We start from the raw sequence: 22325 nt of genomic DNA, 5'->3' as shown, positions 1-22325 counted from the left end.
CTCCATTGCAGGCCTGGAGGATGTAGTTTGCATTTCTATTGAGAGTTTATAGCAGTGGAGCAATCTCCTGGGTTTGTTATTGAAAATATGTGTGGAGGCCTGTGGCTCAGCTTTAATTTCTTCTTCTGTGGTCTGAGCCTTTGCAGTCAAGGGATGTGAGCCAGAGGCACTTGAGCTGGCAAAAATCCTTGAAGCACCAACCTTTTTTAAAGTAAATAAATAGGTTTGTCTATTACCGAGTCCCAAATGGTATAGTATTTTTTGGCTGCCCTGCATCCCTTCTCCTCACTATGCCAAACTCCAAAGACAGAAAGGCACACAGCAGGAGAAAAACTACCTTTTAAGGAGAAGGTATCCTCTAAAGTAACACCTGCAGAGAGGTTATGCCTGTGTAATAGTGACTCCCTGCTGTCTGGTGTGTAGCCAGTACTCTGGGATAAGGGGAAATCAAATCCAGTAAAAACTGCTGCTGACATGTTCAAATCAGTGATAACACTTTGGGGGAGGTGCAGAAACACAGGGAGGGTCTGTTTTCTGCCTTGCCAGAGGGAAGGGTGTTCTCCTCTCGACAGCCTTTGTACTGTCCCTTCTGGCGACCGAGCTGTCTGCGTTTGATGGTAACGGTGGCATTGGCTTAGAGAAACAAGGCGACTTCTCTCTGTTGCTTATAGAAGAAAACAGGAGTTCAGCTGTCTTCAACTGCCCAGACTCAGTAGAAGATGAGTAGATATGAACATTCTCAAAAGCTGTTTTCTGCACATGTGAAATGTGTAGGTTTCCAGGAGGTCTCGGGCATGCAGCATTTTGCTGTTTTCAGATGGACTCAATCTAGGCGGTGGTGGGATGTACCTTTCTTACCATTGCTGCAGCAAAGTCCTGTTTGTCTTGGAGGCTCTGGGGGGAGATGGGAGGGAAGTGACCTAGTTTCAGCTGTCTCCATCTGCTACAATGAGCTGCATAGCTGCTTTTGAGAGTGAGCACGGAGGTATCTGTTTTTGGGGGAGTCCTTCCCACTTGTGTTTGGGACCATGGTTCTGCAAAAGCAGAAGGACGTGGTGTTTGTAAGGTGTGCTCCTCAGCTGGGGATGGAGTCAGCTTGCTCTGGGAAATTGCTGCCTCTCCCCTTAGGCCTGGCTAGGAGCCCACGTGCCCTCAGCTATACAGTACAATTTGATGGACTGGGTGAGGTGTTTGGTTTCGCTATGCAACAAAGAAAACACACTATCAGTTGCCACTTCTCAACTGAAGGACTGATCCGTCTTAGCCTCTTGTGATGGTGTGAGTGTCCCCAAAAACGTTGATAGGAGACCCACAGTCGTTTTCTCTGTGTATTTGGTGATGGGTGATGCTGAGGCTCTTCTCCCTTCTTCCAGTTGACAGATGCCTGTGGCAGCCCACAGGTGCAAATCCTTGGTCACTGGTTAGTCACTGGCTGTCAGGAGAGAATGATAGTTAATTAATTATAAGTGCAGTTTCTCAGAGAACCCATTGTGTGTTTCAGTTCCCATCTATGTGGTAACCAGGCAAAAGCTTTTGAATTATTACATGGCATTTCTCTCCACCTCACTCATTCTCTTCTGTCCTAACAGCATTTTGAATGTCTACCCAGTGAGTAATAGCTTCCACGCACGTTTCTCTGCGCTGTCAAGAACCTACATTTATCGGCTGTTGATGGGCTGCGCTCATCATTCCGAAGTACCCGTGTTTGAAAGGGATCTCTGCTGGGCTCCTGTGGGTGGGTAAGTGTGTTCCATTAAACACACCCCCCCCCCCCTCCCAGCCTCGGGGAGCTACTGTGGAAAGGCTTGGCTTTTGGGGGGATCAGGGAGGGGGCAGTTTCCACATGTGAGACCAGATTTCCCGTTCGTACTGACAAGATTTCCCTGTTGACATCAGTGCAACTGCACTGCGTTATGTTCATCAAGACCTGAGACTTACAGCTCTCTTTAATCATGCTGTCAGTTGTACCTGTGATAAACGTGCTTAGCGCTGCTGAAATACTCAGTGACTCCAGGGAGGGTCCTTCACCAACTCTGTGTGTCCCTCCCCATGGAAATGAGGGGCATTTCCTCAGGTGACCTTGCCAATTCATACAGCAAACCCCTTTGGACAGCTGGCTGAGGGAACAGTGCTCTGATATGATGCAGACAGACAGAAGTGCATTGCACAGCAGATCTCGGAGTTTTAGGTGTGACCATGCAGGCAAACAAGAATGAAGGCTGAGAATTCTTTTTTCATTTTTCCCCCTAGTCCTGTTTCTGATAGTGAGTGCATGTAAATCTGCTCTCTCATTCCCATTCTGAGTGCCTGTATGTTTGAATAGCAAGAGCCAATGACTCTGAGCAACCCTACAATAACAAACCAGTGTATCTAGCTCAGTATTCACTTGTGTTCTTGGAGTAGCTGCTGAGTCATAACAAATCAGTGCTTGTATATGCAAGGGAAGAAAAACAAATTCAGTGCCATTTGAATAAAAAACAAAAACTTAGGACATAATAAACAGTGGGTGAGGAAAAAACAAACAAAACCCAGAAGATAATTTGATATTGTCCTTTTAGTTTATATTATACTGAGATAAACATACATTCAAGAAAACTGGAGTTTTCCACAAGGTTATAGAAAAACAGATTTGTAGCCAGTTGTGGTAATTTCATCACCACTATTGGAATAACAATTGTGGGTAATGGAAAAAAATGTAATCTCAACTGTCCTAGCAGAGGAATAAAGATGACATTGTCCTGACATTAAATTGCCGACTTTCTTTTCTGTGGGCTGTGGAAGGGAAAATAAATATGAAATTGCGAAATTAGATGTTACGTGCGCAATGTGCCTTAATCTTGGGCTTTGTGAAATAGCATTTAATTTAGTCCAGACACTGTGGTTAATTTTCTCAAATGGCAATACCACATAAAGGATAGGGTGAGCATATTAGAAATTCTGAATGGGAGGTGTCTTACTAAAAGGTGGGATATTTGGACTGCCGGGAGTGGAGAAGCTCACAGTGGGTGCACTACTGAGCACATCTGGGGATAAAACACATAATACACATTAAACTTCTGTAGGTGTTTGAATTACCAACCAGGTGTCATCAGCACTTCTCAGTGTGAGCAGGATTCTGTAAGTGCTAGTCGTTTTTCTTGAACACAGTGAAAAAATTCAGTGATTTTGGAAAACCTCATCTTGATTTTTCTTGTTTTCTTCAGAAACATTTTGACTTCTGTTAAGATCTGAAAAACTTAAGCCATAGATCACGCATACTTGCTCAGGCTTTTCTTGTGAGAAATTTACAAAAATAGAATAAAAATAAGCAGCTGTTCAGCAAATATATCAGTAAATCTCTCTAAATTCCTTTGACTGAGACTATTTTGAACAGACCCAGATACTTCAACTGAAGAAATCAGAATGACATTTGACATTCTGAGTTGTACCCTTGGCCCTTTCTTCTGTATCTCCACCTTGGGTTTACACTGGCTTCATCTGTCAGTTTGCTCACTCATTCCATTTCTGTTACTTCCTCATTTCATCTTCTGGCTGTTGCAAATCCGAGGTTTGGAAAATCATCATAGTGTTTGATATTTTCTTACCTGGCAACATCGTTCTCAGTTTATAAGATCCAGATACCGCAAAGGATTTTGGTTCTCTTGCCCTACGCTCTAGCCAGCAATTTGAATGGAGTTATTTGAATTGAACTGTTCTAAGAAGCACAGCAGGATAAAGGTTGTGTAAAAGCGTGTGCTTGCCAACCCCTCATCTAGCCTGGGATTTTGAATACCTTCAGACCTCGGGTCACTTGGCATCTTGGTTTGTGGTTTGGGCCATTACAAGACAAACTTCATCTTACAAAATGTGTTTCCACAATGCTGAAATGTTGAATCTGTGTGCCAGGTTTAAGCCTCTCATCAATTAATTGGACTTTGACCCACCTAACATACTTGGTCCCACCTGATGCTCTTTTCCTTTTGCTCTGCATGTTTAATTTCAGCCAGCTGAATGTGCCTGCCATGCGGGATGCAGCGCAGTTCCTGCTGGGAACCCACGACTTCAGCACCTTTCGGTCGCTTAGCTCCAAAACACCTTTGCAGTCTCCAGTCAGGACCATCTTCCAGGTGGACATCCAACCCTCTTCTGGTTTCCTGTTCCACCACTATGAACAGAGGTGAGTGCCCAGATACGTGGCTGAGGAGCTGCTCTGTGCTTGCTTTGTCTGAAAAGCTGCTTTCCAGCACTGCTTTGAGAGCTGACCTCCTGCTCGCTGTGCATCGCCTTTGCGGGCCTGTGATGGTGTCAGCAGGGTTCTGCCCAGTGACAGCTTAGAAAGGACATTTCTTTCCCTCTCCTCCCCAGTGTCCTCAGGGAGAAAGATGAGCAGCAATGAGGGCAGGGAAACTGGTCCAGTTGTTTGTACATTAAAAGGCAGGATGTTATAAACTGGTGTATGGAATCTGGCACAGAGCAATTCCTGTGAGGTGCTTCCAGCATTTACACTCATTTTGGTTGCTGAAGACCAGCTCTGCCGGGGGATGGGATTTTTTTTTTTCCCCCTCCTGCTGCTGTCCTAGCTTTGCCTAAAGGCTGCAACTAGAAGGAAAAAAAACCACCCAACACCGAGGTCACTGCTGTAGCTATGCAGATCCACTCGGTTCACACCAGTAACTCCTACTGTGTTCCCAGGGGGTGTTGATGACAGAAAGTCCAGTATTCCTCAGTCATTACATAAACAAAAGATTGTTCAGTGTCAGGTTCTTTCGGGACCAGGTCTTGCAAGTATTGAAATTAAGTGGCTGGATATCTTCTCTCTGTAGCAGAAACTGAAGTTTTTTCCCAGAAAGATCATGGGTATTTATCATCTGAACATGGCTTTTGGTTTCATGCTGGCTTCTTTCACAGATACGTGGCTGTTGTGTTTCAGCTTGAAAGCAAACCTTGCTGTTGTCTGTCTCCAAACCACATGTTCCTGCTTTCTGATTAGGAGAAAACCCTTTTTTTGTAGTTTTCCCCAATGACCCTCTATCAGATTTGAATCCTTACTGAGCTGTCTGTAACAATAAGTGCCATGCTGTACACTTTGACGGAGCCTCACTGCAGTTTGCAAATAGCCCACTGTTTCTTCACCATGTTTTAGAACGGTGTGTTTTGCCAGCAGTAGTGTAAGATAAAAACTGAAAGGGAGCTGCAAAACCAGAGAGAGATCTGTATGCTCTTTTATCTGTATGCCCTGGTCTTTCAGTTCCTCCCATCTCTGATTCCTGCTGTTCCCGTTCAGCTTTGGTGCCTGTCAGCACACAAAGAGCCACCTGGTTGGGTATGGCACTTCCACTGCTTCTCTCTGCTGTCTAAGTGCAAGGGTGTGGGCAGTTAGTGCCAGATGTAAACACTTAACTTCCCACCTTCTTGCAGCTGAGAAACACCATCGCATGGGAAAAGGAAGGCTAGAGAGGAAGGTGGGTGCTGTCATGTGGTTGCATTCCTGCTCTTTATTACTGGGTGGTTGTTGCTGAATTGAGAGCGTGGCCTCCCTCCATCAAGCGTGCTTATGCTTGGGGACACAAGTGACAATGAAATGCTTCAGCCACAAGATTATCTTGTCCTTTATGATTGGTAGCACTGTAAGTGGCAGAGTCCTGAGCTAACCTGAAAATAACTGCTGTCTTAGTGACATCACCTGTGAGTGCACGTGGACCAGGTTACCTTCCAAATCCAGACCTGTGACTGTCAGTTGACTGATCTCTGAGATTTAATACGGATCAGCTCTTTTATGTCTTCAATTTTAATGTAAAAAAGGGGAATTGCCATTCTTTGCATAACTTGCTGCATAAACCCATCCCACATGAGGCCAAAAACAGCTCATGAGAGAGAGCAAACTTAAAAACTGGATCAAAAGCATCAAGCTAGTTGCTGATGGAATATTTTTGCTTTTGGTGACACATGCAGTCAAACTTGTGTTTTCTAGCGAGTCATTTTTATAATTTGTCAGTATTAATTGATTTAACAAATGTTTAGGCTGAAGGGGGTTGGCTTTGAGAAGCCTTGTTTCAATGCATTACAATGGTGTTTAACTCTCTTAGAATACTTTGTTAGTAATAACCACCACCATGAGTTTTCTGATCTAGAGAAAATAGTTGTGGGGTTTGGGTCTTTGTGACAGGCTTAGGTGTTGTTGGGGTTTTGGTGGTTCGTGTGGATTTTCTAATTACAGTGTTGTAGTTACTTCTAATCTGTAAAACTCTCTCAATGGGAGCAGTTGCAGTCATGGAGCTTGGTGGTTGGTTGCCCATTCTGCAAATAAAACAGCAAATAGGCCTGAAGTGCACCTGTATTTCTTCACTGCAGAGGCAGAATGAACTGTTTCTGCAATGAAAGGGCTGGGATAGAAGTAAAAGCTTATAAATAGATATTTTTCTTAATTTCTTTTTTTCTTTAGCCTAATCTAAGGACGCTTATTTTCTGTTTCAGAGGGAGGAATCCACAGAAAGATAAACCATGCTCTCTTAGTCAAATAATGCAGCTTTTCTTTCTTGTTCTTTCCTTCCTTTCTGAACTTAAAGCAATCTTCTGAATTGACCACTTGTCTGTTTAAAAGGCTAACTGTTAAAGTGATTCCTCCCATCAAACTTAGTTGCTCAGCAACAGTGGCAGTGGAGTTGGTGTCCCATCCTGAATGCTAAGGATGTGTTCAGAGACTCGGCCCCATCACTTATTCCTAGGGCGTGATTGCTCTGTCGCCTGTTTTCAAGCAGAATATGTATTATTCATTGCAAGGTGCTGGCTTCTGCTGCTAAGTAGAAAAGGACAGCTGGATTTTTTTTTTGCTGGTAAGCAAAATTATCTGTGAGATTGACAAGAAGAACAACGTTTCCCTTTTAAAGAAAAATATCTTGTTCTCTTTCAAAGTTTACAAGATATTTTTCCTAAGTAACCCATCTTTTGTAGCTTGATACATCTTGTCAAGACAACTGAGACAAGAGAATCCTGGCTAAAGAAGGTGCATTCAGTTTGATAAGTGGGGGATTTGTCCCTATTCAAAAAAAAATTGTATCTTTTGTTTAGTTAAAGAGCTGAGTTGTGACCTTGATGCGGTGGGTAGCGACGCACATGTCTGCATGCCACGCACCTCGGGATGGGGGAGAGCAGGCTGTATGTAAGCGATAGAAACATTGTCATTTCCTGACACAGAGGAATCCGGGGGCAGGAGCTGCCTTTGCGTATGTCAACATACACGATCAGGAGGGCTGAAAGCAGTAATTTCTCTGTAAATCCTGTGAGAAAACAACTTGTGGCTGCTCCCTGTGGTGACATTTTCTCTTCCTGCTGCCCCTGCCCCGATGCCCCATGTGGGCCGGTGAATTGTGTTCTCCCTGCTTCACCTTTCTTCCGTGGTTCCCAAGAGCTGTCCCCTCTCCCAGGGAACAGGCAGCCCCTTTCCTGGTGCTCAGGTGTTTCCAGCAAACCCAGCCTGCCCACGGGACGCCCCCCAGACAGATCTGTTGCAGCTGTGCTCTTCTCACAGCTGATTCGAGTCTCCACAGCCCTTTGATACCCAGTTACTGGGCAAGGGAGGAGAGGAGAGGGTTTGCATGTAAAAACCTGATTTTTCTGGATTATGCATGGTAAACTTTGTCTCTTTTTACTGTAGGAATGCTGTGGGATATAAGGAGCACTTATAATTAGTGAGTTTATTTTTTTTGTTATTCTATTGTTACTTCTATCATTGTGACTTCTAGGATTGCTTGGTAGCATGAAAGCTCAGGGACGTAGGTACTGAAGTGAAAACCTGGTCATTTCTGTGCTCTGTTGGCATATCTGATGTATGATACACTTGTGTGTGTATGTTTTTATATATATATATCTAACATGCATATCAGACTTTTTATTTGTAGGAGGGAAATGTGCATATAGGTTCTTCCCTGCAGGACTGTTCCTGAGAACAGATTTGCATCAGGTTTTAGTGTTACAGCTGGTACTGGAACATCAGCAAAACCACAAAAAAATGTAGAAAGCAACTTGGAAAGATTTAGCAGAGGATGCAGGTGTCAGTGAAGTGTTGGAATAGTTAATCTCAGCTGAGTTCTTACAAAGATCAGTGGTTACTACCATAAAGCTTTCTGGAAAATGGTATCTGTGTGAACAGACAGATTTGGCAAGGGGAAAGGATGTCTTTTTGCCAAGTAGCATCCTTCCATCCATCCCCAAATACTCACCTGCTGTTTCCTGCTCTGCTCACTCTAAGCCTCGAGTGCTTCCTTGCCTGCCACCGCTGTGTTCTCGTGCTGCAGCTGGATTCCTCAGGCGTGGCCGTGTCCTGACTTGCTTGTCCTGGCCTTTCCAGTAGCATGTGGGTGTCGCAGTAGGCATTGCTGAGTGTTGAAATTCATTCTGCAAAGCCTCTAAGGACCACGTGGCGCTCTCAAGCCAGCTCCAAATGAAATGGTAGAGTTGCTTTGCTATGGTTGGATGTTTCTTCCTTTCTCCAGGAGGCATCAGACTGTGTTCCTCAAATCAGTAGTTCCTTAGCAGACTGCTAAGCTGCACCTTGGTTTATGTTGCCCTTTCCCTTTTATTTTAATGGTGTAAGGCAGCCGGAAGATCAAGCCCCATAAAACTAGGTACATACAAAACAGGCAGGAATTGTTTCACCCCAGAAAATCTCTGCATCTGCGTAGCAAATGAGCAGTCTGGTGTTCAAAAGCTCATGAGGTTTCAGGTTAATTGGAGGCTCTGCAGCTCCTTGTTCATTCTACTCATGTTCACCTGTGATCTATATTTGTGGGTAGAAGAGCCATTTGAAATGTGATTTTTAAAGGCTTTTTTTTGTTCCTTTCTCTAGGGGACTGGAGTTTTGGGAGTTGAAGTTCAGGAGCAGATCATTTCTTTACCGACAGGTACTGTTTGGTGCTGCGTTCAGCACATACTTTGCCTCCAAGAACCGGTATCGCTATAACTATTGACCAGTTCAGCAGCGTTGCATCCCTGTGTAGTGCCATCTCTGTGGCAGAGCTGGTGTTACAGCTGCGTGACACACAGGGACCCGGCGTCAGATAGGTGAGGTTCTGTATTCTGTTTGATCCGGTAGAACCAGAATTTCTCAACTTTGTGCCTAAAATGAATGGCCAAAGTCACAGAATCGTGTGGGAGGATGGAAAGTTTTGTTTTCCACAATCTTTGTCTTTGCAGTCTGAGTGGTAAAAACCAACAGACATATGTTCTTGCTCTGCTGAATGGCACTGGGCCCAGCAAAGACTGCCTGGAATTTTACTTTCTGGCTTTGGAGCATGAAGTAATTCTCAGTGTTGCACAAAGGAGAGATGGGAAGACCTGATTCAGCTATGCAGGCATGACTGCAGGATTTTTCCCTCTGCCATGCTGTCTAGTCTCCACTGGGTTTTCTTTGAAATAACTCCAGTGGGGTTTTTGCTGCTATCCTCAGGGGAGACAGCTCTCTCCACAGCTTAATGGATCACCTCATTAGGAAAGAGTTGGCTGTTCTCATTCTGCCTATCCTGGCCATGGTCACACTCTGGAGACAGAGAATAGGCAAGAGAGGGCTTGTTTTTTGGAGGAGAGAGGGGGTGTTTTGTGGGAACAGCAAGCAGCTATTTTTTATTCTGTTTTGACAAACCGAATTTGTTTTTATCCTGTGCCAAGTAATGCTCTGTAAGCTCTCTGACAGTGGGTGTCTGGATATGAGCAAGGGAAGAACAACAACATGCTTGAGAAGGGCTTGATATACAGCAGGGGTTTGCTTCATCTGATGCTCTTGTGACACGGAGAAAATGCTGGTGACCCATTTAGTGCATTGGAATGGAAATGCTACTTGGTGATGCTGTGCAGAGAGAAGATTTACCCATAATATTCGGCCCGATGCCCTCTCTGCCCTGCAGTGAGCAGGCAGGCTGTGGTGGAGCAGGAACAGGCTGTACATGCTGAACTTGCGCTCCTCTACCTGAGCATCTGCTGCTGCCTTCTATTGTAAAGAGAAGACTAGGCCAGCTGCCCCTCATATCTCACCTCGTATCGCTCTGTGATAGGTATTGACAGTTTTTATGAGAGAAAAGGGTTAAACAGCCCCAGAAACTGTATGTAACATATTTTTGCTGAAGAGCATGCGGAAGCAGGCAGATGCCAAGCACACGTCTCTCAGATGCGCACCATTAGTCCACATTTACACTAGCTAACTCCCAGCGTGGAGACATCAAAGCTAAAGTCACAGCATACAATGACCTCTAGTGAGGGATGGATAAAATAACATATGTCAGGGATCTGTGCTGCTTCTCTGTGCAGCTGCTCAAAGGCAGGCTCTTGGCACTCGGCGGGGGCAGTTTAAGATCAGAGCGCACAGGCAGAGGCAGTGCTTGCCCTTGGATAACTATATCTTGCCTTGTTGGACCTGTCTTGTTAACGGTGATAAACATGATTAGGTTGCTTAGTAGACTTCGGTTTAGTCTTTTGTAAATGTTAATGGATCAGAAGCTTAGACCGATGCTTCCTTACAGCACAACATTTATGTTTTTGGAGAGCTTGATGTGCTCTGAAAGGTCATTAATAGGATGAATGTTTATTTAGGCCAAATGACTGATCATGCCTGCACAAGTGGGAATGTGTTCTGGCAGCAGCCTGAGAAGGTGAGTCAGGACAGTGTCTGCTTGACCAGTTTCCCTCACGTGGGCTAGTGCTGCTGTTGCCTGTAAAATCTGAGACTGGAGGACAGCTCTTCCAGTGTGGGCAGAGAGAGGCAACTGGGATTTGGTGGCAGTGGGGGGCTCGCCATCAGCCAGTGGCAAGGGTTGAGTTTCAGTGTGGCTCCTCGGTCAGATAAGACTCACATTCCCTGAGGCAGTGTGAGCTCTCCTGTGAAAACGAGCACAGGCAAGCCCAAGCAAAGTGCTGGCAGGTTCTGGGAGGGGGCTCAGCTCTCGCCTGGCTGGACACCACCGGGCTGACTGAGTTCATTGTGATGTGCTGTTTCTTTTCCCCTCAGAGGCATTTCTCATGATGGGACTGCTCATACAGCCTCTTCACTCCAGTGGCACTGGGACAGGGCCTGGCTTTCTTTGAGCTTTATTTCTTGTTGAACAAAAGGCGTGAAAAGGACTGCCCTTCTCTGTCTTCATCCTTTGTTTCCCTGAACCATCTCCAGATATTTCTTGCACAAGCTTTTTTGACGCCCATGGGAAGCAGGTAACCACCTGTATGCTAGTCTCTGGATAAAAGCTTCTCTAGGAGAACCTTGCTGGGAGCACTTCTGGCACAAGCTGAGGGGCTCTTACTGACCAGTTCTTCCTCGACAGCAGCTTCGTGAGGCTGCCTTGACATAAGAAATCCCGGGAAGATTAGTGGTCAGTACTCTGCCTTCAGAAGGATGGGGGTGGAGAGAACTGTAGCCACCATGCAGGGGTGTAGTAGCTAGCTAGTCATAGGGAGCTGGCATTTGGTGTGCAGGTGGCATTGGCAGATACAAGTCTTGGCCCTCCTGGAACAGCATGTCTTCAGGGGATATAGAAGGGTGTTTTTTCACCAAGAGGATGCTGTGGTGTGAGGGGTGTTTACACAGGAGGTGAGCACTGTGGTGTGAAATTTGTGCTAACCCACTAGACCTGGAATTGTTGCGTGGGGAGGGAGGGAAGGGAAGTTGTGACGTGCAGAGGTGTTTGAAATACCAGTTTGCTGCACTGGGGAAATGCTGTCTGGTCTGGGGGCCTGTCCTACTTGGTTTTTTTTTCCTCTTTTTTGGCTTTCTGAGAGAAGCAAGCCCCTACATCACCCCCCACCTGCAAACAGTGTTGCTTATGTACTAAGAACCTGTGAGCTCAGCTCTCCCAGCAAGCGTGTGAGCTTCCTGCCGCAGACGGATGTGTGGGTGCTGCTGTTGTTTCTGAAACCATCCCCTGCTCAGTTTTCTTCCCACATGTGATGAGAACAAGCCTTGCTCCAAGGCAGTGCTGTGTACCTGGAGATCACTGTTACAGGTCCTCTTCTCATACTTATAAATCTCTTTAGTTGTAGAGAGGGAAGACTTTTTGCTAGTTCTTTCCCCTTCCCTACCACCAGCCTTGGTAGCTAGAAGATGCTGTGCCTCTGCAGGGTGCAGACAGGCTTAGCTGCTGCGTGTTGTCATGTCACCCCAGTCCGTGCAGAACCTGGGCAGGCCATGCAGTCCCTGCTGCGAGGGGAAGGAACACCGCTCCTCCACAGACTGGGGGGTGACTGTGACTGCTGGGGCGTGCTCAGGGACTAAGGGAGTGTGATCTTTCTGAAGAAATAAAGCGAGCACTGGAAATGCTCCTGGAGGTGTGTGGTGCCAAAGGCATACGAGGGGCAGCCAGGACTGGGCTGTGACTTGGGAAACTTCAGTGGCACCTAAAACATTCTTTCTTTGGGGAAGTGCTTGTTTCTTTCTTAACACCCAGCTGGACTAGGAGCAAAGTGCATGGGAACAACTGATAGTACTAGGAACAGTAGAGGAACACCAGAAATCAGGCTTCTGAGAACTGACTTTAATAATAATGATGTACCCATATGCAGGAGCAGGCTCACATTAAGAAATCATGGTGATGTCGTTCCTTCCTGAGTGACAGGCACTGAACTCTGATCAGGTTTCTAGCTTGACTTGCCATCAGTAGTAACGGTGGGCTGTTAAACAGCACAGTACTGCTGATAGCACGAGTGCATGACTCTGGACAGAACTCCCTAATCTCTTTAAATTTTACAAGGGCAGCTCCTAAGCTGTGTTCTCTTTTTCCAGGTCCGAAGAATGGTTGGGGCTCTAGTTGCAGTTGGCCAGGGAAAGTTAACACCTCATCATATAAAGGAGTTACTGGAGAGGAAAGATTCACGGGCTTTACCACCATATGCCATGGCTCCGCCATCTGGACTCTTTCTAAAATCAGTGGAATATAATGAAGCAGGTAGGTGAACTCATTCTTTTTGTAGGAGGCAGATCTATTACTTATTACTGAAGGGAGCAGTAATGCCCATGGTCTTCCTTTATGTGCTGTCTGACTTATGGCTCACAGCTTCAACACCCACATCATAGTGAATGCCCCGGACTATAGAGGTGTTTACAGCTGTTGCTGTGGAAAAAATGTAATAGGAGGAAACTTACTAAGAAAAAAAAAATACACTTTTTTTTTCTGGTAGGTTTCCTTCTCTTACTTGCAGAGTAGTAAAAGAGAAATTGTGTTGACAGTGACTTTGAGATTTCACGTGAATGATACATTAAATTCTCATAAACTCTTGTTCTGTCCCTGACCATGTATAAAGACCAAATATTCTGTGGTATCTAGGTGCCACAGATCCATTTCTGCTGACTCCCTTCTCCTTTGGTATTTGAGAGGACTGTACAGACCGGAGGACAGAGACCAGATCATCCTTTTGCTTATGTGGTGGCTCTCTTCATTTACCAGCATCTGATCTAAACTATTTAAGTTTTTTAGCTTGGGGAAAAAAAAAAAAAAAAGGCAGGGGAGGCAAATTTGCAGAAGATAGCAAATGGGTGTTGTGGAGGTTTGACATCCCTGTGAGCGATAGCAGGTATTTCAAACTGCAAGGATTGATCTGTCTCTGATTAATCCAGTGCCCATGCAATGTGGGTGCACAGGACTTTCCACCACGCTGCAGACCTCCTCCAGGCTGCCTGGTCCCAGCCAGCCCACAGACCTCCTTGCAGGTGGGCTCAGCGCACGCTCTCCCCCGCCACCGCGCCCACAGGGGCTTAAAGATGGCGGAAGGGGAGCACAAAGAGCCCGGCGAGGAGCCTGACTGTGCTTCTGAGCCTGAGCCTGGCCCTGGAAAGGCACCTGCTGCTCCCTGGTTGTGGCCCTTGCCAGTGGCGGAGCCACCGGTGCCAGGGGGAAGGGAGCCCAGGCGGGAAATGAAGACACAGATTTTAAGTGCTTTCAGGTGGTTTCAGTGCCATCTTTTTTCCCTAAACAATATTTTCTTTTTTTTTTTTTTCCCTCTCAGATTTGGCCACTACAGTTGCCCCAGGAGAATAGCAGCTCTGTGAGATACAGCCATGTTGTTGTGGATATGTGATGGAGGTTTGCCAAGCGCTCTACACACAGTACACGGTCTTGTCTCAATAAAAATCATTGACTGGGACTGTAGGCATCTTCCTATCATTTGTTCTTGGCCTCTGAGACTGCCAAGGAGAAAGGAAGAACAACTCCATGCTGCTTTCAGATAACTGCTTTTTTTTTTTTTTTTTTCTGAAACTCTGGTGCCTGCGTCTCAAACAGGAGGAAGGAAGGAGCGGGGCTTGGGTTTTTTGGGTTGTTTGGGGTTTTTTTTCTTCGTTCTGTGGTGTGTGTGGGAGGGATACAGGCTTAGAACAGAGGAGAATGTAGCATTTCCTCTCTGCCCCTCTCCCCTTTAACCGTGCCTTTGTGTGGTGGTGCAAGGGACAACTGTTCCTGCTTGATGCAGTGACTTAAAACAGCCCTTGAAAGTCCTCGCTGTTCCCTCTCCTCATCAGCAGTCACTCCCTGGCTGAACTGCAGTGGCCTGTACCCTCTCCTGTTCCCTGGTACAAAGTCAGGGCTGGTGCTGGGCTCCAATCTGCTTGTTGCCACCTTCTGTTCTCCCACAGTTGTTGGTGCAGCAGTGCCACAGAGCACGGTGCAGCCTGGCAGCGATCTGAGGCCATGGGAATCATGGTGCAGAGCAGGGAGCAGAGATCATGCTTTTTATTTTCTTTTCTTTTAAAACCACTCTAATCTCAGGTTTCACGTGCTTGCCCAAGCAACAAAATACACATTGGGTAACTTGTGGGTGTTTTTTCTTATGAATGACACCAGAATGTCTGTCTGTTTTGGTTATAAAATGACTGTTAGAGTGCCAGGTTACAGGAAAGAGGATGAAAACTTTGACTTCTGAAGTTCACAGAAGAAACAACACCTGGTTTAAACACTGCTGCAGTGGAAGCAGTGTGCAGCTGAGATGCCTGGTACCACCATAATTAATCTCCCCTTTATCCGTGAGAGGAAGTGCAGAATTCGAGACAGCCAGTTTGCCAGAGCAGACAGCCCACTTGATCTGGTAAGAGGATGTTCTTTGTTATGTGGCAATTCATAGCGATACAGACTATCGCATTCAGATAAATAAAGGAAGAATCTTAATAACCTTGAGAGACTGGAGTTTCCGGTCTCTGTTTGCATGGTGGAGAGCCACAAGGTAGAGAGGGGGAGACAGCAACTCCTTTTGCCCTCTCTCGGGACCACCCTTGCCTTTGGCAGTGGGGGTCGAGTTAGTGATACGGAACACGAGGACGGCCTGTTTCTAGGCGTCCCCTCACAAGCAGTGACCCACCTCTTCCCCGCTCTGCTCCGGGTAGCAGTTTTGCCGGAGATCTACTTTAGAGAGCAGGGGAAGGAAAGGCCGAGATACTTCTGGTTGCTCCTCCCTTCCCTGGAGCACACTGACTGCTACCTGCTTTATTCCGCAGGGACTGATACCCAAAGACGACGACAGAACTTTGGAGCAGTCCTGGGTCTCTGCCGTGGAAAAGGAGAGTTGTGGCTGCTGTGGTGCCTGTTTGTGCTTTCCTGGCCCAGCCCTGATGGACGAGTACCCAGAGGTAGGGATGCTGTAATGTGCTGCCCTGAGTCCTCAACCCACATGGTGGGGTTTGTCCGTCTGTGTGCCAAACCTTAACATGCCCAGATGTTTTCAGTGGTTTTCCTGGATGGGAATGGCAGCGAAGCGTTGCTCTTCCTCACTTTGCAGGGAAGTGAGAGCGCAGCTGCAGGCCCGTTTCACAGTGTCCCAGACTGAAGCTCTGGCACTGGGTTCCAGAGAGGCTGGTTTTGCTGGGCCTGGAGGGGCCGCAGGGTGGCTTTGAGCGGCAGGATCGTGTCTCCCTCGTGCAGGGGACACACAGAGAGAACTAAAGCTTGCCCGAGTGCTGGCTGCTTGCTGTGCCCTCTCCCCAGTTTGTGGCGGGGACACTTCAGTGGGGCACGAGCTCTGTCTCGATCTGGGCGACAGCTTTTCATCTTGGCTTCCTGTGGTTTTTCTCTGTAGAGCACTGTGGGAGCGCTCCGCAGCGTCTTGCAGGGCAGTTTGCTCTGGTGTCAAAACCCTACGCAGAGGAGCTCAGCACTGACCTCGCAGCTGGGAGGGCTCTTTGGAGAGGCTGCAGCTCTCATCTGCACCTTCTGATGACCTGAGCTCTGGTAAGTTTTGCTAACTCAATTTATTGTGAGTCTTTCCAGGGCAGAAAACTGAACCAAATACTAATGCTGTTTGGGTGTTAATCAGGCTAACTGCTACTGCAGGCTCGGGTATCCCTGCTCTTTGTTTTTTTTAAATAGTCACAGTGCAAAAATACCTGCTGTTGATGTTTCTGCAGATATTTCCTAACTTCTGGTTACAATAAAAACTCTTTGTGCTTATGGGCTTGTTACCAAATCCAGTAACCCAGGTTCAGCTATCCAACCCATAATCTCGAGGCAGCCTAACTGGCTAACCCTGCACTTACCACCAAAAACTGCTGTGGGGTTTTGCTTTGTTAAATCCCAGAGCAACTGTTAACAAGACATTTAATTAAAGAACATGCTCTTAGCATCATAAAATGCACCATCAGTAGAGAACTTCTGTACAAACTCCTAGTCTGAATCATTTTTTTGATGTCCATCATTAATACTTGTTACTTATTACCAAGTGGTACTTAGCATTCTTTTCCTTTTTATATTGTTGCATTACTAATTCTTCTCAGTTGATCCAATTTGGACAGCCAATCTATGGGGAGATCTGTCTTTCTGCTTGTTTGACAGCGATGCTTTAAAACTAAAACCAGAAGAACCTCACACCTGACCAGAGTTCAAAGGCTCAAGCCTGGTTTTATATGAACACATTTCTAATAATTTAATGAACTCAAAATCCAGTGGAAACTTTGTTGTATGCTTTTTGTGGTTTTGTAAATCAAATAACTCTGTAGAGAAATAGAGCCCCCCTGCCCCTAACCAAAAAAAAAAAAAAAAAAACCCAAAAAAAACCAAACCAAAAACACAAAACAACCACCCAAACACAAAAAAACCCAACAACCAGCGAAGCAAAGCTGAATTTGGAATTTGATCAGACTCCGTACTTTTAAAATGGTAGACAAGTAAATGGTACATTATTATAAGAAATTAAAGTGGCTACATACTTGGAAAATATGTGTTTAGTTGTAGACTGTCAGTTCTGTTACTCTCACGGGAAATGGAAATGTTTTCAGACAGGTTGAGGTACACGGTGGGGTCCTGCAGTGTGGATGTAACTGTTTGGGACTGGCTCAAAGACTGACTTGTAAAAGACTTGTAAAATACTCCATGTCAGTGATTTATTATTCACCGTGCCCCTTCTGCTGCTCCTTATTTCAGGTGTAGTTTAGTTAAATGGGTGTTTGCTACTTGCTGGGCTACACCTGGGGGTGGGAGCACCGGTGGGCACATGCAGCTCTGCCCAGTATCACCGGTCACCTCCCAGCACTCGAGGGACTGGTGTTGTCACTGTCCCCTCCAAGGACGGGAGACAGAGTGTGGGATCCTGGGGGATTCAGTGAGGCTTCAGGCACTGAAAGGAAACGGTGTTAGTGCAGTACCATGGTGCAAGCGGCTTCTGTGCCCTCGTAAGGCCTTGTAACCGTACTGCCGGGATGCGGGTGGAGCGGGTTTTAGGCAGCCCTTTGGCATAAGAGACAGAAACTCGTGTCTGGCTTCTGCAGCCTTGGGACAAGGTAGGTGCTGGTTGGAAAAATTCCTGTTGTTTGGTTTTGGAGCTGTTACCCGATGGTGCCTGCGGACGCGCTCGCTGCGCTCGTCTGGGGAGCAGCAGTAGCTGGGCAGTCTCTGCCTGCCCGGCCCCAGTTACAACGCTGTACTTTGAACCTAGGAAAGACAGAGTTTGGTGGGTCTCACTCCAGCAAAACTCTGGGGTAAAGGTTGTTTCAAGTCCTGTGCTGCTTCAAGTTGTGGCTTAGCCAGGCCGGGTTTTGTATTCATTTTCCTGTGTGCGTACAAAGCCATTGCTGTTAGGTGAAGGGCCCGGGTGAGCAGGTATGTGTGCTTGCCTACTTAAAGTGAAACCATATTTTTTTCTGATCTTCCAGTTATCGAGTGCTTTTGACTTAATAAGATAAACAACTATTGGGAGGAAGTGTGATTTCAGAGTTTCCTTTGGAAAGTACCCAACAACCTGCGTATTTTTGTGCTTTCAATGGCCCAACTTAAGGTACCTTGTGCATATTGCAGCTGGGTTTAATTCTCCACTGCCTTTAAAGGCTTCTGTTTAGGTGTCTGGGTTAGTTATTCAGATTTCTTTTATAATTGATGGAGAGAAAATGCACTGCTGGAAAGCAGTTTATTGCCTACGTGATGAGTGACCTAAATGAGAGGAGTCCTACTTGCGCAGAGCCTCTTTCCCGTATTTCAAACACAGAATCGAGTCCTTTAGGCTCCCTTTGTAACCGAGTGGTGCTTTCCCTCTGCAGTGTGCCTGCAGAGTAGATTTTAGGGCACTGTAAATTCACCCAGGAGCTTACACTGAGCCTGGATCAGTGTCTGCTGAGGTATGAAAGCGGGTGGAAGGATGGAAAAGCCTCTGCGATGGTCTGTGTGCAAATGACTGTTCCAAGACCTGGCACGTCACATCTGAGGTGCTGAACCTTCTGTTTACTGTTGTTACAGCTGTATTGTATGTACTACAGCACGTACCTACTACATCGTGTAACATACTGCTGACGATCCACCCTAAATGGAGGGGGTGGTGCTGCTGCTCTATGATTTGATGAACAGCTTGGTACAGATGCCAACTACCTCTTTCAGTTCTGTGCTTCAAATACCATTTCTGAACTTTAACAGGAAGGTTCTTAACTTTAACCTGCAGCAGCAAGGTTAAAAGGGTTCAGTCATGCAGCACTGGCTTATCTGTCACGCTGGAGTCACTGAAAAAGTGCTCCTGCTTGTGCTTTTGCCACTACTGCTTTTCTTGTTCCTGGGAAGCCTGCGCAGGCCCTCGCTGCAGCGCTTTTAACGACAGAGTAACACCATACGTGTCTCAGCAATGACACAGGAGTTTTGTCAGGGCTTAGGAATGGGAAATGAGTTACAGGCCCTCCAGAGGTGTGTCCCTGCTCCAGTTCTGTACTGCTCCCACTGCTGGCCCAGCCTTAGCCAAAGCTAGAGCCCTTCTCTGGGGCTTTTTATTTGGGGGGAGTGAGGGGAATTGTGCTGTTATTTCAGTATTGTCACCTTGTGATGATTTTAATGCCAGTAAATACTGTCTGCCTACTCCAAATGCTTGTGGTCTAAGTGATTTATTCTCCCTTACAGCAACACCACTTTCCATCTGACTGTACCAAGCACAGACCCCCGAACCACAGACGTCACCAGACCTGACATCAGCTTTAGCGCTGACCCCCATGAGATGAAATAAACCTCCCGAGTTAAGGGATGGCTTAAGACTTCTATCCTGTGTTGGATATCCCTGCGCTCCAGCAGAAATCATGGCAGGTAGTTCCTGGGCTGAAGGAGTCTCCAATGAGACAGTTGCCAATGGCAGCTCAGAGCTTGGCCTGGAAGCAGACTTCCAGTATTCCTTGTTCCCGGTCATCTACAGCATCGTCTTCGTGCTGGGGCTGGTGGAGAACCTCGTAGCTCTGTACCTGCTCTCCTGCAGAGTCAAGCACGTGTCTCATTCCTACGTGTACATGATTAACCTGGCTCTGGCAGACATCCTGTTTGTTTGCGTGTTGCCGTTTAAAATCCATTACCACCTGAACCAGAACAACTGGCTCTTTGGCGACATGGCTTGTAGGGTAACCGGGACTCTCTACTACATCAACATCTGCCTCAGCATTGCCTTTTTCACCTGCATTTGCGTCGACCGCTACATCGCGGTGCTGCACCCCTTCACCTACATCCAGATCAAAGTCGGCCATTACGTGGGGGTGGTCACAGTCCTGTGGGTGGTCGCTCTAAGCGTGATGCTTTCGCTTATCCTTGGAGGTCCCCTCCACAACAGCGGTGTGAGGAACACGGTAGTGTGTTTTGAGAACTTTACTACGACAAGCTGGACTTCCCGCATGGCGCCTTATAACATCCTGGCCTTAGTTTTTGGGTTTGTGATCCCATTTTCCATCATTCTGATCAGCTACCCTCTCATTGCCAGGAGGATTTCCCGGATCAAACGCAGCGTTCGCAAGAGGAAGGCTCTGAGCACCATCTACCTCATCCTGGTCATCTGCACTTTGTGCTTTCTCCCCTATCATCTCACTCACTTACTCTACTTTTTAATGAGAATCCAGGTCATCCAGAACGAGTCCTTCACCAACTTGATCTACAAACTGCGCAGGGTCACCTTGGCCCTCGTGAGCTTCAACTGTTGCCTTAACCCTCTCCTGTACTACTTCACCTCTTCTGACAAGCAGTGGCACTTCAACTTCAGGCTCAGATTCAGGTCTAAAACGGTGTTCACCATATCTGACCAGAAACTTGGGGAGTCCTCCTATGTGTATAAACTACACCAGCGACACGGAAATAAAAATCCTAGAGATGGAATCAACAGATCTACTCAAAGTAAGTACAGTATTCATCTTTCCAACTGTTTCTTTGAAAACAAACCTGCAAAACCTACTATTTTTTCATACGGTGGCTTTACATCAAGGCTGGAGGGAAACACCTAACAGGTACTTACTATTATTCTCATCTAGGACAGTCTCCCAGAGCTCCTGGTGGCACACGTCATGTTCGTGTACCTGATGTCTTGGGCTCTTTTTGTTTCACCCTGGGCTGGGTAGGAGCACACAGGGCGCTCTGGAGCGCAGTACAGCCCAGGGAAGAGTTACTGGAAAGAAACCAGCCTCCTAATTGTCCACCGAGGCTGAAAGCGGAGCGGCTCAGCGCAGTCCTGCTTGGCTTTTCCCTATTTTGGCAGGATTTTGTGTGTTCTCCCTGGGGGGGCCACACTGGAGCCAGCTGGGGTCACAAACTGCTTTCTGCCTCCATTCCACGGCCAAATAAGGGCTTCTCAGCCCCTGGGGAGCTGCTGCCCAGCTTCCTGAGGAGTTTTCAGTACAGGGTTTCCAGCACTGCGTGCCTGTGGACTGGGGCTGGACATTAATGCAAGCTCAGAGAACAGACTCAAGGATTTATCCAAAATTAACCCTGTGCCGGAGCAGCAGAGACAAAGCTCCTCCCACCAGGCAGCCGGGGAAGGTGCTGCTGCTGCCGGCGCAACCCCTTACGCTCTGCGGTGCTGTTCCAGCGTCAGAGCTCTCCTGCCAGTCATGTTTTGTGATAGAAACACAATATCTGACCCATTTCACCCTTTTTCTTGTATTAACAGAGCCACACCGCTTCCGAAAACTGCTGAGTTCTCCACCCTGTGGAATGTGAGACTTTGGGGAGAATTTATCATCTGTGGGTTATCAGAGTCACCAGAAAACCACCGGCCTGGCTGACAACCCTGCTCTGCTTTAATTAAGAGGATGTGATTTTTGGTAGCGTATACACAGACTCACTGTTCAGCTCCTCCCCACGCCACCCCCAGACTTTATAAAGTGTAGATATGGTACTGGCCTGCAGGCACACAAGGCTGGGGGCTTGTTTAACAGGGAGGAGGTATCCCCAGGGCAGCAATGTGCTGCAGCAGGGGTTGGGTTCCCAGCTTATGCTGTGACTGGACTTGGACTAAGAACTACCCTGGGCCTTAAAGGAGGGAGGGAGGAGGATTATTGTGGCGGAATGGTGTGGGGAGAGAAATGATTGTGTCTCCAATGTTGCAGCTTCTGCTTGTATTCAGCCAATTTTCTGACAGTTTTCTGAAGGCAGCAGATGCTACAGGCTGCTCCTGCAGGTGAGAGGATTGGAAAAGCAGCAGCGTAGGTGTAGGGGTACGTTGGGGTCTTGGTTTGTGGATTACAATGGCAAACAGGTCCCATCCAAACACCACTTCAGCAATCTGAGCTGTGCACAGCAAGCACAGAGCTGAGAGGAGGGTGACAGAGCTGAAGCTCTGTAAGAGACTCGTTAGGAGGGGCCTGACTTGTATCAGTTACTGCTACAGGCAGTTTGAGTCACGCCCCTGACCCCTCCCTTGCTGTACTTTGCTTTTAGCTTGGAGGAATTTTTAAGTGTTAGATAACCTGCACAAACTTTTTTAAAATATTGAAAAGGATGATAATTCCTGTGTTCCTCTGCTTGACTGAGCTTGGTAAGCCAAGTGCAAATCCTTGCAGTTGTAAAATGGAGATGAGGAGAGCCTCTGAGGGAGCATTAGGACAAATTAATCTTTTACCTTTCATGAGAGACTGCTATTTTTGTCCCACTTATAGGCTATGGAAAAAACTC

The 22325-nt window shown here is 46.8% G+C and overlaps 2 protein-coding genes across 7 annotated transcripts in view; both read left to right on the top strand.

The window, feature by feature from the left end:
* The window catches only part of PUSL1 (pseudouridine synthase like 1), a 28029-nt gene extending 13932 nt beyond the window's left edge, over positions 1–14097 (top strand). For all 5 annotated transcript variants that reach the window (XM_074848103.1, XM_074848102.1, XM_074848105.1 and 2 more), the window contains 5 exons: positions 1590–1739; positions 3983–4156; positions 8825–8879; positions 12740–12902; positions 13960–14097. In XM_074848103.1, coding sequence (XP_074704204.1) covers positions 1590–1739; positions 3983–4156; positions 8825–8879; positions 12740–12902; positions 13960–13991 — 574 coding nt within the window. In that variant the 3' untranslated portion in view covers positions 13992–14097. The remainder of the gene's footprint in view (positions 1–1589; positions 1740–3982; positions 4157–8824; positions 8880–12739; positions 12903–13959) is intronic.
* A 141-nt stretch (positions 14098–14238) lies between these two features.
* LOC141933437 (lysophosphatidic acid receptor 6-like) lies at positions 14239–21836 on the top strand. Of its 2 annotated transcripts, XM_074848101.1 has the most exons (6): positions 14239–15033; positions 15440–15571; positions 16018–16169; positions 18086–18207; positions 19308–20552; positions 21322–21836. In XM_074848101.1, exons 5-6 carry the CDS (start codon positions 19481–19483, stop codon positions 21369–21371), a joined length of 1122 nt encoding a protein of 373 aa, XP_074704202.1. In that variant the 5' UTR covers positions 14239–15033; positions 15440–15571; positions 16018–16169; positions 18086–18207; positions 19308–19480; the 3' UTR covers positions 21372–21836. The 2 variants fall into 2 exon arrangements, with proteins under 2 accessions (XP_074704202.1, XP_074704201.1); XM_074848100.1 differs by lacking the exon at positions 18086–18207.
* Positions 21837–22325: the final 489 nt, after the last annotated feature.

Source organism: Strix aluco, chromosome 22 (assembly GCF_031877795.1).
Source record: "Strix aluco isolate bStrAlu1 chromosome 22, bStrAlu1.hap1, whole genome shotgun sequence".
NCBI classification, from domain to species: domain Eukaryota; kingdom Metazoa; phylum Chordata; class Aves; order Strigiformes; family Strigidae; genus Strix; species Strix aluco.
The sequence above is the reverse complement of the archived record's forward strand: the minus strand, read 5'-3'. Positions and strand labels throughout refer to the sequence as shown.

Bases quoted from the DNA above. Each gene is read 5' to 3' on its own strand.
- LOC141933437 (XM_074848100.1), top strand. From the start codon at position 19,481: ATGGCAGGTAGTTCCTGGGCTGAAGGAGTCTCCAATGAGACAGTTGCC. The intron at 20,553-21,321 runs GTAAGTACAGTA...TTGTATTAACAG, and splicing joins AATCAACAGATCTACTCAAA to AGCCACACCGCTTCCGAAAA.